This window comes from Rousettus aegyptiacus, unplaced genomic scaffold, assembly GCF_014176215.1.
Source record: "Rousettus aegyptiacus isolate mRouAeg1 unplaced genomic scaffold, mRouAeg1.p scaffold_m13_p_14, whole genome shotgun sequence".
NCBI lineage: Eukaryota > Metazoa > Chordata > Mammalia > Chiroptera > Pteropodidae > Rousettus > Rousettus aegyptiacus.
In genome coordinates, this window is record NW_023416289.1 from 35,813,641 (window position 1) to 35,828,818 (window position 15,178).

Below are 15,178 nucleotides of genomic sequence, written 5' to 3' on the forward strand. Positions count from 1 at the left end.
GCACCAATTACTCTATGTGGATTGTGGTTTTTGAAGGCTCCTGTAGGGTCTTCTTCACTGTTTCACCTCAGGGGATCCTGATTCTATTGCACTGCCTGGTACATTAACAGAGCCACAAAAGTGTCAACAAGTGAATGGCTGAATGAATGAAACAGTACCTCTACGTTCGGCGCCTCTTCTGCACACCAGACATAGCTCCTGTGCTTCAGTATTTGTGTTAATTATCTGCATCCTTCTACAAGTGAGTTTCAAGGGCCATCGCATGTTTGATGCTGGATTCCAGCTCGTCCCTGCCTCTCACTCTCATCTCTTCAGTTCCTGCTGCCCCTTTGTACACCATTAATGGATGTGCTCATGCTGAAAGCCATTTATTCCATGGCTTCCCAATGTCCTCAGAATAAAATTTAAACTCCTAGCCTAACCCAGAAGTCCCTGGGTTAGGGGTCCCTGGGAGTCTGGCAGGGCCTTGTTCTTAAGCCTCCTCTTGTTGCATCTGAGCCTGGCTCACTGCTAAAAGCCCTCTCTGCAACTCCTCCTGCCCCGGGGCCTTTGCTTAGGCTATTCTCTGGTGCTCTTCCTCCCAGCTTCACCTGGCTGGCTTGTCATCTTCTCAGCGTCAGCTAAAATATCCCTTTCTTTTAAGCTGGGTGAAGCCCCCAATGGAGCATATTTGTAGCATTTTAAATTTCTCCTATATCCTAATTATATCTTACTGTTGCATACACAATTTTTTGATCGTCTAATGCACAAGATGTAAACTCTACAAGGACATTGGGGACCCTGTCTCTCTGCCTCACTAAGCACTCAACATTCAGGACAATGCGGAGCACTTAGGCCAGTGAATGAGACAAATAAACCCTTGTGGAATAATGAATGAGAAAGTGAACAAATGTCCACGTCCGTGCCTTGTCATTCTCTTTCCGCATCCCTTCTTTACCTCTTATTACACAGAGCATATATATAGTTTGTAGGTATAACTATATATTCGTGTTACTGGCCCCTCTCCAGGAGTAGGGCTGGGTTGGGAGTCCCTCTCTCTCCCCGACCCACCCCCACATGCACACAGCAAAACATTAAAAAGAAAACATCTCAAAACTGCAAAAAACACCACACCCCACCCCCTCCCTCCAACCCCACAAAAAATAAAACACGACGCTCCCTCACACGGCCCCCTCCCTTCCCTTCCCCCTCCCTCGGGGTCCCTGATAGGAGAGTGGGGGCGCTCACCCCCGCCCGGGGGCTGGAGAGGGGTCGTGGGGGGCGGGGGGAGGTCAAGCAGTCTCCAGCGCGTTCACGGGGAAGAAGGGGGGCGCCCCGACCCCTGGCAGCCTCGTTGCACGCGCGCCCGCGCACGCGCCCCGGCGCCTCCCCTCCTTGCACGCCCCTACACAGGCGTGGTTTTCCTGTTGAGCGTGTTGGTGTTGGAGGCGGCGGCTTCCTTGGCCAGGGTCCCAGGGGCGGGCGCTGCGGGAGCGGGTGGGGTGGGTGCGGGCGCGGCGGGGGGCCCGGTGACCGTGACCGTGACGCCTCCGCCCGCTTCCTTGGGGAAGGCATTGTGCAGCGTGAGAAAGCCGGGTGCACCCCCGCGGTCCCGCTCAGCGCCTGCCCCGCCGCCGCCCGCACCCCCTGTCGCGCCGCCGAACGCCCCGCTGCCGCCGCCGCCGCCGGCCCCCGCCAGCCCCGCCGCCACGCTACCCTTGGACGGGTCGCGGCTGAGCGTGTACATAGAAATGTCCGTGGAGGCGAAGCCCGGGCCCCCGGGGCCACCGGGAGACGCGTCCCGCGACGGCGACGGCTCGCTGGAGCGGGAGCTAGAGCGGGAGCGGCGGCGGTAGCGGAAGCGGTAACTGGGCAGACGGAGGATGGCCGAGGGGCCGCTCCCGCCACTGCCGCCCGCGCCCCCGCCGGCCTTGAGCAGGTCCGAGCGAGACTGGCAGTGCGCCTCGCGGCTGCGCTCGATGTAGATGTTGACAGCCAGCACGCCGATCACCTCAGCCAGGATGAACGACAGCCCTCCGAAGTAGAAGGACCAGCCGTACGAGTAGTGGTTTTTCTTCTCTTCGTCCCGCTTCGGGCCCGGCTCGCCCGCGTTGGCCGAGATGTACACGATCACGCCGATGATGTTGCTCAGGCCTGGGCGGGGACGGTCAGACGGGAGCCTCGCGGCCACCCGGGCCCCGCCTCCGTCCCGCCCCCGCTGGCCTAGCTCCACCTCTGGATTGTATAGGCCTTGCCTAGAAGACCCGAGCTGGGACTCAGATTGCCTAAACTCCTCAGCTGGTCCAGTCCCCGCCCCAAGAGAGCCTAAGACACGCCCCAAATGGTCCAGACCTCCACCTGTTAGGTCTAAGTCCCACCCCAGATAGTCGAGGCCTTGCCGGGGCTTGTCTAACCTCCGCCCAAGATGGTCCAGGCCCTGCCCCTAAGGATCCAGACCCCGCTCTGGATGGTCCAAGCGACAACTCAGGTCTAAACTCCACCCCAGTTGGTCTATGTCTCGCCCCAAGATGGTCTAGGCCCTGCCCCCATGTAGCTTAGGCCGTGACCCAATTAATTGGTCCAGAACCCGCTCTAAGTGGTCCTAACCTTAGCTGGCCCACGCCCTCAGCTGGTCCAGGTACGGCCCTGCCCTCAGATGGCGTAAATCCCATCCCCAGGTCTAGCTAGGTCTACCACCTGCAGATCTTGACCTGTCGCCAAAGTACCCCCTGCTCTTCGTGCTAAATCCTCCCCCTTCTCTGGGTTCCATATCGTCAAAAAAGCTCTGCCTGCCAGAGTCTCCCAGCACTACTCACTTGGGATACTAAGGGGGTCTTTTCCTTAATGACATGCCTCACGCGGAGTTGGTCTGGATGATTTCCCCGGATCCACTAGGATCCACAAGGCCCGCCCCTAAATCGGGCTCCTCCCACCTGCATCCAAATCACTTTCTCCCTCTCCTATGCCCTGCCCAGCCCCTGGACCTTCAAGACCCCAATTCTGTCTCAAGGTCCCACCCCCTCTCCCAAGCTCCTCCCCTTCCGTCACCAGAACCATTGGCTTTGGAACCTAAACTCCTCGCACTCCCGATTATGCGCTAGTGTCTACCTGTCTGTGCTGGGTGGGTTCACTAGCCCAAAAACCGCGCGAAGACGACACCTACCTTGCCCAGTGGGTGGCGATGGAGCTTGGGAAGAGCCTAAGAGGGCTCCTGGCCCCAGGGAGCGCCCGGGACAGGGTGGCTTTGAGCGCGCGCGCGCGCACACACACGTTGTCGCGCAGGTGGACCGCCCCGCCGGCCATCCCCTCGCTCAGCCTCTCACCTGCTGCCACGAACAGGATCCCTGCGCCCAGAATGACGTTCCTCTTGGACTTGTAGACCCGGGAGGCTGCCACGCACACGCCCCCGAGCAGCAACAGAATGGCGCTGAGGATGGGGAAGATGCTGGAGGCCCGGACGACTCCTGTGAGGGAAAGGGGTGTGGGAGACAGGGCGGTCAGACGCGGCCGCCTGCGCCCTTTCGCGCTGCGCCTCTCGCTGATTTTCTTCTCCACTTGTCCCTCTAGTTATCTGCCTGTGTTCTGGCTGTTTTTGCCTCGTTCTCTCTCCTTTTTAAATTTTCTCCGTTTCTCGGTCTGATTTCCTCCTTTTGTCCGTTCTTTCTCCCTTGGTCTGTTTTTCTCTCTCCTGGCACATTTTCACGCCCCCTTTTATTTTTCTAAATTACACCCTCTTTTTCTATGAACTTCTATTTCTCTATGCACTCCCTCTCTTTCTTTTTCCTTCTCACATGCTCCTTTCCTTCTTTCTTACGCATTTCCTTTCTCCAGATCCCGCTGTCAAATCTCTATTTCTCCTCATCCCATACCTCCAATCCCGCTTTCTGCCTAATTTCATGTATTTCACTGCCACTCCTACCCCTTTTCAGCTAGGCTTCATTTATAGCACTAGGTTTCTCTTTCTCCCTCTCAGGTTTCCCTTTCCCTCTCTTCTCTGCAGTCCTTCCCACCTGGCCCCCAAGCCCCAGGCAAACAGATTTTGCGATTTCTGAGCTGCCAGTTATAATTCAGAAATTGCCGCGTTCTCTGAGTTGCTGTCAATTGCATCCCAGGCTTCCCCAGCCGGCTCCCGAGAGTGGCCAATCTCAGCCCAGAGAGCGACAACCAGTCACAGTCCCTAGTTGCCGCGGGTGCCAGGACAGGACAGCGACCAATCAGCTCCCGGGATCCCTCCTCAGCCCGCCCCAAGGTGAGAGGAGGGGGCGGGAGAGGAACCACGGAGCCAATCCCAGACCAGAGAATGTTTCCGGACTTGGATTGGCTGGCACGCTCATCTCTGCGGGTCGATCTAAGTGCCCAGCCCCTTTTCCTCCCCTAGCCCAGCCTCTACAGTGCCCCCAGTCTGTCCCGGACCCCCACGTACGGAGCAGATACTCCGCGCTGTCATGGTCGTAGTCCGTGTCCTCGGGGAAATGATTGATCTTCACGCAGACGCCTCTTTTCAATCCTGGAGAGGGATGGGGGTGATGGTGGCGAGGGGACTTAAGAGTTGGGGAAACTGGTGAGAAAAGACCCTTCCCCCTTCCCCGTACCCCATCTCTATCTGCGCTGATTGGTAGACAAGAAGCCCTGGCTCCCAAGCCTGTCTCGGCATACGAGACAAACTTTCAACCTTTCTGGCCTCAGTTTTCCTACCAGTTAAAAAAAATAAAAAAAGGAAAAAAATCCACCAACACCCACTAAAACGCCACGAAGACCTTTCTCTGACTCCTGGGCTAAGAGACTCAACCTCTCTGGTCTTCTGTATTCCCCTTTGTAGGAAAGACGTTGGTTATAGCAATGTCAAAGTGCACTTCTGACTCAACTTGACAAGTTTGAAAATGCGTGGGAAAAAGGAGGCTGCAGAGAATGAGGACTACATTTCCAATGAGGCCCTACGAAGTCTTGAGTCCAATTGTGGGGGGACAGCAGTCCCGGTGGATCATGGGTGTTGTAGTCTCTTCGGTCCTGAGTAGAAGGAGAGGGATCCCCCACGTCTTACCTGGATTCCGCTGGAAGGAAATGGAGTGGTTGGAGCAATCAGAGGCACTGAAGACACCCCTTTAGCCGGTAGGGGTCATTCACTCCCTGTAAGAGGAAGTCTCACCACCTTCCTCCACCTCAGAACCCTATTCTCCGATCTGGACTTCACACCCTTTGGAAACTCATCATCTCATTTTTGAGGACAGTTCCTTTTCTAGCACATAGCTGGTGACATGTAAGAAAGTCTAAATAAATACATTTATGTTTCCTCTCTTCTCCAAGCACTCACGGTCCTCATCGATGAAACACCCTGCAGGTGGGCAGCTTGCAGAGGACCTCGAGGTATGTGCACACACTCACTCCTACTAACTTGTGGTCATTTTCCCTCTTGGGTGCAGCAGCTCCCTCTGTTATCCCCCTTTGGGCATGCATCCGGTTGATTTGTGAGTTTCTTCTTCTAGGAGTTTCTGCAAAGGGAGGGGGTATGGGGTCTGATTCTTCTGTGCTCCTAGCATTGCCTAGCACAATGGAGGGCTCAAGAAATGGGTGTGGAATGAATGAATAAATGAATATAAGGATAATGAAAAGGAAGATGATAGAGAAAGGAATGGGGATAAAGACAAGGATTGGGAAGAAGGAAGATAAGGCAATGAGTAATTCCACTAAGAGGTAACATTGTCACGTGCTTTTTTGGTGGGTTAACTCATCCGGAGCTCCCCAAGGTCCCAAGAAATAGATAATGTTATTGGCGTCATGTGGTGGCCAAACATGGGGAATTGAAGTCCCACTGCTTGCTAATGAAGCCCAACTCCATTACATCTGTATTCTGCGACCTTGCTGACATCATTTAGGACAATACTCAGTCTCCTCACACAGAAAAAGAGAATAATAGGTCCCACCTCATGTGGTTGTTGTGAGGGTTAGGTCCAGGTAAAAACATTTAACACTTTGCCTGGATCACAATTAAGTGCCTAGTCATTATCAATCGACATACCCATTGTCCAGATGTGGAAACAAGCACAGATAGGGTTCATCAATTCATGGTTGATGGGTGGTGAAAGCAGATTCAAACACATAGCAGTTTGCCCTACTAGAATGTAAACATATGGGCTATTCACCACGGTGTCCCCAGTATCTAGAATATTGCCTAGCACATAGTAAGTGCTTGATAAATATTTTTAAGAAAGAATGATCGAATAGGCCAAAAAGCACATGAAAAGATGCTCAACATCAACCAACAAGGAAATACGGATCGAAATCACGATGAGATACCACCTCATACCCATTATAGTGGCTACTATTTTTTTAAAAAAAGCATAAAATAATAAGTGTTGACAAAAGTCTGGAGAAATTAGGACCCTTGTGCACTATTGGCAAGCATGTAAAATGGTGCAGTTGTTATGGAAAATAGTATAGAGGTTCCTTTAAAAATTAAAAACAGAATTAATATATGATCCAGCAATTCCACTTTGGGGTATATACTCAAAATAAATAAAATATTTCTCTAAGAAATATTTGTACACCCATTTTCATAGCAGCATTATTCACAATAAATAAAAGCAACCCAAGTGTCCATTGGTGGGTGAAAGGATAAATCAAATGTGGTACACACACTCAATGGAATATTATTCAGCTGTAAGAAGGAAGGAAATTCTGACACATGCTACAGCATCGATGAACCTTGAGGACATTATGCTCAGTGAAATAAGCCAGTCATGAAAATATAAATACTATGTGATTCCACTCCTATGAAGTACCCAGGAGTCAAATTCACAGAGACAGAGAAGGGCTGGGAGGATGAAGAATGGGGAGTTAGTGTTTAATGGAGACTGAGTTTAACTTTTGCAGGATGAGGATAGTTGTGGAGATAGATGATGATAATGGCTGCACAACATGTGAATGTACTGAACACTACTGAACTGCACACTTAAAAATGTTTAAATGATCAATTTTATGTGATGTGTATTTTACCACAATTTTTAAGAAAGAATAGTTGAATAATGAATATACACCTCTCAAGTACAAATTCTTACCCATCAGCACAGGCATTACGGTGTGGTAGGTAAGAGTGGGTGTTTGAGTCCTGTTCTGTCCTGAACAGGATCATAACACTTCTCTTCCAACGATTACGATAACTAGGTAAGATTGAGCATAGAGAGCACACAGCACACAGACTCTCTCAGCAGGTGAGTGGTGACAGCAGTAATGACAACTAGTACTTCCTGAGGGCTAACCACACATCAGGCACTTCTCTGAGCAGTGGACAGGTATTATAACACACAATACTTATGACAAACCCTTGGAGCATGAAGCAATAACAGTCCCTTTTCTTTACAAGTGAGAAAACTAAGCATGGAGTGGAAGAAGCTGCTGAGTCCCATGCAAATGGAAAGTCACAGGAAGGGAATGCAGGAGCAGCTGGGCTTCAGATGAGAACGTATGGGAGGCAGTGGAGCATGGTGACTTTGGTGGCTACGAGCGTGGACTCTGGACCCACATGCCAGGGCTACCACTTCCCAGCTGTGTGGCTTTGGGACTTGAATGCCCCTGAGCCTCAGCATCCTCATTTGTAAAATGAGGACAATGATATGACTTTATAAGGACTGATAAGAATTCAGTGGAACACCCAATCAAGATCAGGACACATGTGGCATCCTCTGTGTCTTATATGACCCGACTGGGCTGGGAGCTTTTCGTGTGTAGTGATAGCAGTGATGTGTCACCAGGTATTCCCTAGGAACTGCTTCACACAGACTTGGGTAGGGTGGGGTGAAGTGGGAATGGACTATGGTGAGGACATGGGGAGAAGTGGGTTCCAGCAGGCTCTGCCCCTCGCACACTGAGTGGCCATGTGGCTGTCTCACTTACCCTTTCTGGCCATCAGCTTCTTACTCTGACAAACACAAGAGATAATACCTTCCCCTGGCATAGTTGGGAAGACTCAACGAGATAACAAGGCATGCAAAGTGGGGGCTTTGTACAGTCAGCTCAAATAAATGGGCTGTAGCTGACATTCCTGAGGAGGTGTTAGACCCATACAAATGCCACCAGCCCCCACGGCTCTTGGGCATTTGAAACTTGGCAACTGAGATAAGCTATGAGTGTAAAATACACACTGATATTAGGCTTATTATGAAAAAAATATGTATAATATTTCACAAATAATTTTTATATTGATTATAAGTTAAATGATAATATTGTAGCTTTGCTTGGCTAAATAAAACATATTGTTAACTTTTATATGAGTGTCTTATGTCATATAAATTATATCATTGATCCTTTTCCTGTTTACTTGTTTTAACATAGCTACTAGGAAAACATATATGCAGCTTGTGTGGTGTTCTAATTGAGGAGTGCTGGGCGAGAACCTGGGACTTCTGGATTATCAAGGAATGGGGACTTGGGGCTTGGTTATCTGAATTCCTGATAATAAGAAGAGCAACAAAATATAAACTGCATTACCTAGCCCTTGCTCTGCTCCTGCTAGCCTTTTAAAGGCTTCATACATGCGAACTCACTGACTCCTCCCTTTACCCTGTGGTTAGGGGCTATTCCAATCTACATCTCATCAATGATGGAAATAAGACACAGAGAGGTGAAGTACATGGCCCAAGGTCACCTTCAATCACTACGTTTTATTGCTTCACAGAGATGGGGCTGGACTCCAAGAATTCCCAGGGACATAATGCCTTCAGAAGGAAGTGGCTTAAGGGGACCAGTTTCTACATTCCTGGGTCCCCAATGGGCTGGAGATTGGCAGGCGTGTTGCTTTGTTCTCCTAGGAAACAAAACAGATCTGGATTCAAAACCGACTTCTGCTGCACATTAGCTGTGTGACCTTGGGAAATTCACTTCACTTCTCTGAGCCTCAGCTTCCATATCTAGCAGACAGGGATATAACAATACATACTACTAGGGTTCTTGTGAGCACTGGGTGACAAATGAATGACAATGATGGTAACAATAAAGCTAGTCTACATTTACCCCTTCCTTAAAACATTTGGTTTGCCCTCCAGGACACCCACTTACCTCACTTCCCCAAACCTCAGTAACCACTCTTTCCTCAGCTCCCTTTGCTGGCTTCTCAACTCTCTGATTGTCTCTTAATAGTGACCTAGCTGAGGCTGCAGCGCTTCCACTTATTTTTTGGTTTATGTCTCTTCTCATTCTCTAGATGACCTCATCTGCTCATATGCCACAACTCCCAATTTGTACCTCCAGCCCAGACTGTCCCCTGAACTCTGGTTTCATATAATATTGCCAACGGCCTAAATCAGGGGGCGGCAAACTGCGGCCCATGGGCCAAATTCAGGGAAGAATGCGTTACGCATTTCTTAAATGATTGAAAAAATATCAAAAGAGACTATTTTGTGGCAAGTGGAAACATTAGGAGATTCAAATGTTTGTATCTATAAGTCAAGTTTAATTGGAACACAGCCACGGTCATTCACTCATGTGTCACCTTTTGTTGTATTCATTAGCAGTCATGACTGAGATGGTGTATGCTACAAGCCTAAAATATTGACTGTATGGCACATTACAGTCCCTTGGCCATGCTGCCCCAGTCCTAAATGATGATGTCTCTAATAGATATTTAAAAGTTAACATGTCTAGAACTGCGCTCCTGATAGCCCTCCTTATAATAAGTTGGATGAGAGAAATGAAAAGAAATAAAATGAAATATTTGCTGTTCTATCTTATAAATACCTTCTCCATCCCCCCAACCCCTTCTCAGGTGCTCGGGCCACAGCCTTAGAGCAGGGATTCTCAACTAGAAATAATTGTATTCCTAGTCCAGAGACAGTTGACGGTTTTGGTTGTCACAACTGGGAGGTACAAGCTGTGTGACCTTGAGAAAGTTGCTTTACTTCATGGAGCCTCAGCTTCCATTTCTAGCTTTAGAGACACCTTGACTCTTCTCTCTTGTACCCTACAACTGCCCCACCAACAACACCTGCCTGTCGTGGCTCAAACCACTTCTGAAACGCCACTGCTCCCACCCCAGATAAGCCACCTCTTGCTTCCCTCTTGCCTTCCCCTTAGTTTCCCAACACAGTAGCAAGAGCGAGTCTGTTAAAGTTGAAGTCAGCTCATGTAACTTCCCTGCTCAAGAACCTCCAACGTAGAAGGCACAAGACACTGCCGAATGAACGTAGAAGAACGTTCGAGATCACAGCCCTGTCATCTCTGACTGCTCCCTAATGCACTCTGCCCCAGCCACTTGGTTTCCCTCGTGGTTCCACCTTAAATCCTTTGCTCTGGCTCTTTCTATAGCTGAAGCTGGTTCCTCCAGATGGCCACAGGGCTCCACCTCTCACTTCCTTCAGGCCTCTACTCATGTCACCTGCAAAGTCTCCTCAATAACTTCACACACAAGCCCCTCACACTTCCATCTCCTCCCTGGCCCTTTTTCTTCCTTTTGGCATTTAGCTCTATCTAACACCCTAAATTTTTTTTTTTTAATTATCTCTCACTATGTATTTCTCTCTCTAGAATATAACACATAAAACAGATTTTTTTTGTCTGTCCCCCCCACCTCCCCGCCCCACTGCTATAGTCCCAGAATCAAGAATAGATCCCGGCATATAGTATAAACTCAATACATTCTGGTTATGAATGAATGAACAAGTGGCATTCTTACTTTATGTCCTATGCTGTCCTAGGGGTTTCAGGACTCAAGCCCGCCCACTTGGCTCTGTGCCTAGTGCTTGGTCAGACCAGGATCGGCCTGAAGTCAAATGCCCACAGGAGGAAGGAAGTAACATGATGGGAGAAGCTGTGGAGATGTGAGGCAACAGGGAGCAGAGGCAATAGTGGAGAAAGGGAAACCCCATGTCTAATCTAAAGAAGCAGCTGCCACTCAGATCCGGCCACTTGTGGCCACTGCAGAACATGGGCCCTGTGTTGTCAGTTCTTCCAGCAGTTCAAAAGAAGCTGGAAATCAGATTTTCAATATGAAATTGCCCCATTTTTAAATGTTGGCAACTGATTCAGATCTTGGTTTCAGTTTTAAACAGTCCACGCACCAAACAAAGCCTAAGTGCAAATCATATCTGTCAGACCGGAGCTCTGGGCTCTGCCCAGTCCACAGCTGGGTGACCCTGGGCAAGAGGCTTAACCTCTCTGAGCCTCAGTTTCCTCATCCTTGACAGAAGGGTGGCATCCAGCTCATAGGACTTAACAAGATAATAACCCCTGCTTGTCACAAGTGCTTAGCAAAACAGGGGAGGAAGAGATGGGAAAAAAAAGAGGAATGAAACGAGAAAGGAAGGGATTTCAGTCTTTTGGTGCCTGAGGCAGAGCTTCTGGACTGCCTGGTCCCACTCTGTGTTGCAGACGGGGCTGCCAGGAGACTCAGGGATATGAAAAGGTAGCAGCCACACAAAGACAGACGCAGAGGGATCTAGCTAAGAGAAAGGCTGTGAGAAGGAGAGAAGGACCAGGGTGGGAGCTGGAAAAATTCCTGACAGGAGAGCTGATGGGGGAGGTAGGCAAGACCAGGAGGAAAACCACGGGTAAGGAAAGAGGAGAGGCCAGGAGTTGGGGCCAGTAAGGCATGACGTCTGAGGGGACAAACAGCCAACATGAGGCAGGGGGTGGAGGTGAAGAAAAGACAGTGAACAGGGCACTCACAGTACTGGGGTAGGGTATGGGGAGAGAGAAGATGCAATGGTGCATGAAGGAGAGCGAGGGGGCTCTTAGAGGCAGGGCGTCAAGAGAAATGGTGAGAGGAAGAAGCAGAGGGCTGCCATGGAGGCTACCAAGTCAGAGAAGGAAGTAAGAGGGAGGGGTGAGAGGGGGAAGGAAACTGGAATGAAGAAAAAATAAGGTAAAGGGGTTCAGAGGGGAGGAGGCAGTACGTGCAGCTGACCAGGGTGCACCCCAGCCAAGGATCAGAGAAGGCCAGGTTGCAGAGCAGAGTTGAAAGGTTGGAGCAAGACAGGTAGGACCAACCACGGGGACCGCTGGCAGCTCCAGGAGAGGAGGGGCAGGGCCCAACGGAGAGGAGTGGACACCCCACCTACCTTCCAGGCAGCAGATCCTCCAGAGACCGGAGTGGGTGAGGCCTCCGGGGTCCTTCTTCTCGGAGCCACTGCCGCGGTGGGGGGGCCCGTCATCCCCTGCTGTGAGGTTGGTGGTGTTGCAAATGAAGGCGCGTGTGTACAGCCAGTAGTCTGTGCTGATGGCGATGGTCATGAGGCCGAAGGCGGCGAAGGCTCCCACCGTGGTCAGTAGCACCTGCACCCCCTTCTCGCACCAGAGGCCCCTCTCTTCGTTCCAGCGCTTCAGCGACTCCAGTTTGACCACGGGCAGCCGGGGGGCCGTGGGCCACCACCGGGGCAGCGGGGGCGGCGCCGTGCCGGCGGCTGGGGAGGTCACAGTGCAGGCAGAAGTGGGGGGCCTGGGCCCGCTGGGGCTGGGGCTGGGCAACGGATGAAGCTAGGCGGGAGTGGTCAGAGGGTGGCCATGGTCACCAGCTGATGGAGGGCAGGAGTGAGATAATGGGTTAGACCAGGGGAAACCAGTACCTTCCTATTTCCTTGGTTGAACAGACCACTTCTACTATGCTTCCCACTGCCTCCTTCTCTGTGGGAGAAAAAAAAAATCTCCCTCTGCCTAAAAAAGGCTCCCTTCAGAGACCCACTCCAAGAAATACCCCACCATCCATCCCTGACAGCCTAGGACACCCCTCCAGCCCCCTCCAGCTCCTCCTCACTGTCCTCACCACTGGGAAAACCATCCTCGCTCCAGCCCTCAATGCTTCATCTTCCCAAAGACCCCCGACTTCTTCCTCCCTTCCTACAAGACCCTCATCACCACTCTTCTCATATACTTCTGCACAGTCTCTAACTTCCTTACAAGTCCCACCTCTTCACCTACTGTGTCCTCTACTCAAGAAACATAAATCTCTCAATATCTCTTCAGTTAAAACAAAACAAAACAATAAAAACTCCCCAAGAATCCTCGCTGTTTGCATAGCCCAGAAGAATCACATGGTTACTACCATACACACCATCTCCTCAGCCTGGGAACCCCCTTCCTCACATAGATCCCTCTGTCTCTGGACCAAGAATCTCAACCTCCAACGCACCTTGAAAATGTCACCAAGGCCCTTTGAATATTCCAACAATTGAATCCCACCTGAGAAATTCAGATTTCCTTGATCTGGTCTGGTATGACCCTGAGCATCTAGGCTCTTTAAAGCTCCATGGGGGGTCTTAACCAGCACCAAAGCCACACTGGACCCTCTGGTTTAGAAGAAGGCCCCTATCTCCACCCCGTTCCCTCTAACAATCCCCACTATCTCCCTTGGACCACCCCCACCCCCTACTATGTCTTTGACTCAAGAAAACTCCCATCCTTTTTTTTTGCTTAAAGAAGTCTTCTGAATCTAGCCTTTGCTATCTCTGCAACTTAGATGAACTCATCGTGATCGTCACTTTCTCCTCCTCCATTAAGAAAAATTTTCTCCATGAGCTCCACGGCATTTCCTACTCATAGAAATCTCCTCTTCCAGACCCCCAATTCCTATCCATTCAGAATCTCCCAAGCTGACCCAGACATCCATTGCTGTCCAAGGAAATCTGCTGGTCTGCCCAGCACCCCCACCACATTCTTCTGCCCTCCCATCACCTCCCACTCCTCTACACCCCCAGGACAGACCTTGTTATCCCAACTCTAGATCTCCCCAACTTATTTGGACCTCCCACTCTCTCTCCAACTTACAAGAAACTTCCCCCACCCCTGCCTTGACTTCTCTCACATATGAAGTTTCCCTTTCACTCCTGCCCTCTTCCTCCACCCACTCTGACTTCCAGCATCTCATCCACTTAGAAAAACTCCCTTCCTGCCCCCCAGACTTCTCTTCTGGGGAACACCCCCAACACTCCCCGTATTTCACTTACGCAGGAACATACACTGTATGAATTTTCTTTCAAATCTAAAAAGAGCCCCTCCATAGACAGCACCCCTCAGAAAAATTTGATCTATAGGACTGCAACTCACTTTCAATTAGGAATAATCTCCCACCCTGCATGCTCCACTCCCACCCAGTGTCCATTCATTTCCCTCTCCCAGAGCAGTCCCACCACCACACACCTGCCTTCTCCGCCTCATCCCAAACCTCTTTCCAGGCATGAGCCTCTTACCTGCTTCCATCATTCATTCTTTCCGAGACTTTATCCCTAAACCCCCTATTATAATTAAGGGCCTGGAAACCATAGAGCTGGGAAAAACACTGCTGGGTCCCAATACCAGGGTGACCTTGGCCTCTTCTATCCCCATCGGCTGGCCCCCACTGGGTCTCATACATGGATGGGTGGTTGAAAAAGGTTGTCTGGGGGGGGGGTGTCTCCATAGCAACTGGGCCCAGTGCCCCACACATGTGTTCCCTCCCTCACTTGGACTCCTGCCAGCCCACTAGCAGCCCCTACCCCAGTCCCATTTATCAGACATTGGACACTGACATCGCCAGCCTCCCTCTTCTTGCTGCTGTCCCCTTTCTCTCTCTCCCCTCCAGGCAGATGCTGAGTTTCCTCAGCTCTCCATCTCTGGGCCTCTTCTTCCCCTCGCCGTGCCCCTCACCACCAGCACTACCTCCAGCATCACCACCTCCACTGCCCTAGCAAATTTCTGCTTCCACCCTGGTGAGCTTGTGACCCCAGGATGTACCCTTCCCCTTATTTGCCCCCTACAACCCAAGATAAGGGGGGGATAGAAACAGGAAGTAAATGAGGGAAATTCTCCATCAAAAGAAAAAAAAGATTTGATGATCTTTTCATTTTGTTGATCTGGGGGCAATCTGTTTGGCATGAGGGACTGTTCCCTTAGTCCATCTGTCAGCAGCAGCAAGGGAAGAGGGTGCACGAGACCCCCAAGTCTACAGCTTCCGGATATGACAGGGTCACTGTACCCTCTCCCTCTGAATGGGACCAGCTCCTTCCTCCAGAATGAGGGGGGTCACAGAACCTTCTACATCCACCCACCTCCAATTAATAAAAAGATCTGTCTCACCTCTTTTAACAGCAGGTCAATTCTCCAATGCAGTGGGGAGGAGACGAGGAGCCCCCTGTCGGCACCCCCCCACACACAAAAAAATACCCTCGTGGTTCCCAGTTCTTACAGCTCCCCTCCCCCAGCAGTGAGAGACCCAGGCGTCCGACCTGGTAGGGGGATG

The 15,178-nt window shown here is 50.7% G+C and overlaps 1 protein-coding gene across 1 annotated transcript; it reads right to left on the reverse strand.

Moving 5' to 3' along the window:
• Positions 1 to 1,198: 1,198 nt before the first annotated feature.
• Positions 1,199 to 12,436, reverse strand: CACNG8 (calcium voltage-gated channel auxiliary subunit gamma 8). Its single transcript, XM_016130861.2, has 4 exons — positions 12,027 to 12,436; positions 4,403 to 4,486; positions 3,303 to 3,443; positions 1,199 to 2,133 (listed from the first exon to the last, which is right to left on the reverse strand). Exons 1-4 carry the CDS (start codon positions 12,196 to 12,198, stop codon positions 1,385 to 1,387), a joined length of 1,146 nt encoding a protein of 381 aa, XP_015986347.2. The 5' UTR covers positions 12,199 to 12,436; the 3' UTR covers positions 1,199 to 1,384.
• Positions 12,437 to 15,178: the final 2,742 nt, after the last annotated feature.

Excerpts from the sequence above, each read along its gene's own strand:
- CACNG8 (XM_016130861.2), bottom strand. The coding sequence starts at position 12,198 with ATGACCATCGCCATCAGCACAGACTACTGGCTGTACACACGCGCCTTC. Across the intron at positions 3,444-4,402 it reads CAGCGCGGAGTATCTGCTCC|GAGTCGTCCGGGCCTCCAGC; the intron begins GTACGTGGGGGT and ends TTTCCCTCACAG. Across the intron at positions 2,134-3,302 it reads GATCCTGTTCGTGGCAGCAG|GCCTGAGCAACATCATCGGC; the intron begins GTGAGAGGCTGA and ends GTCCCCGCCCAG.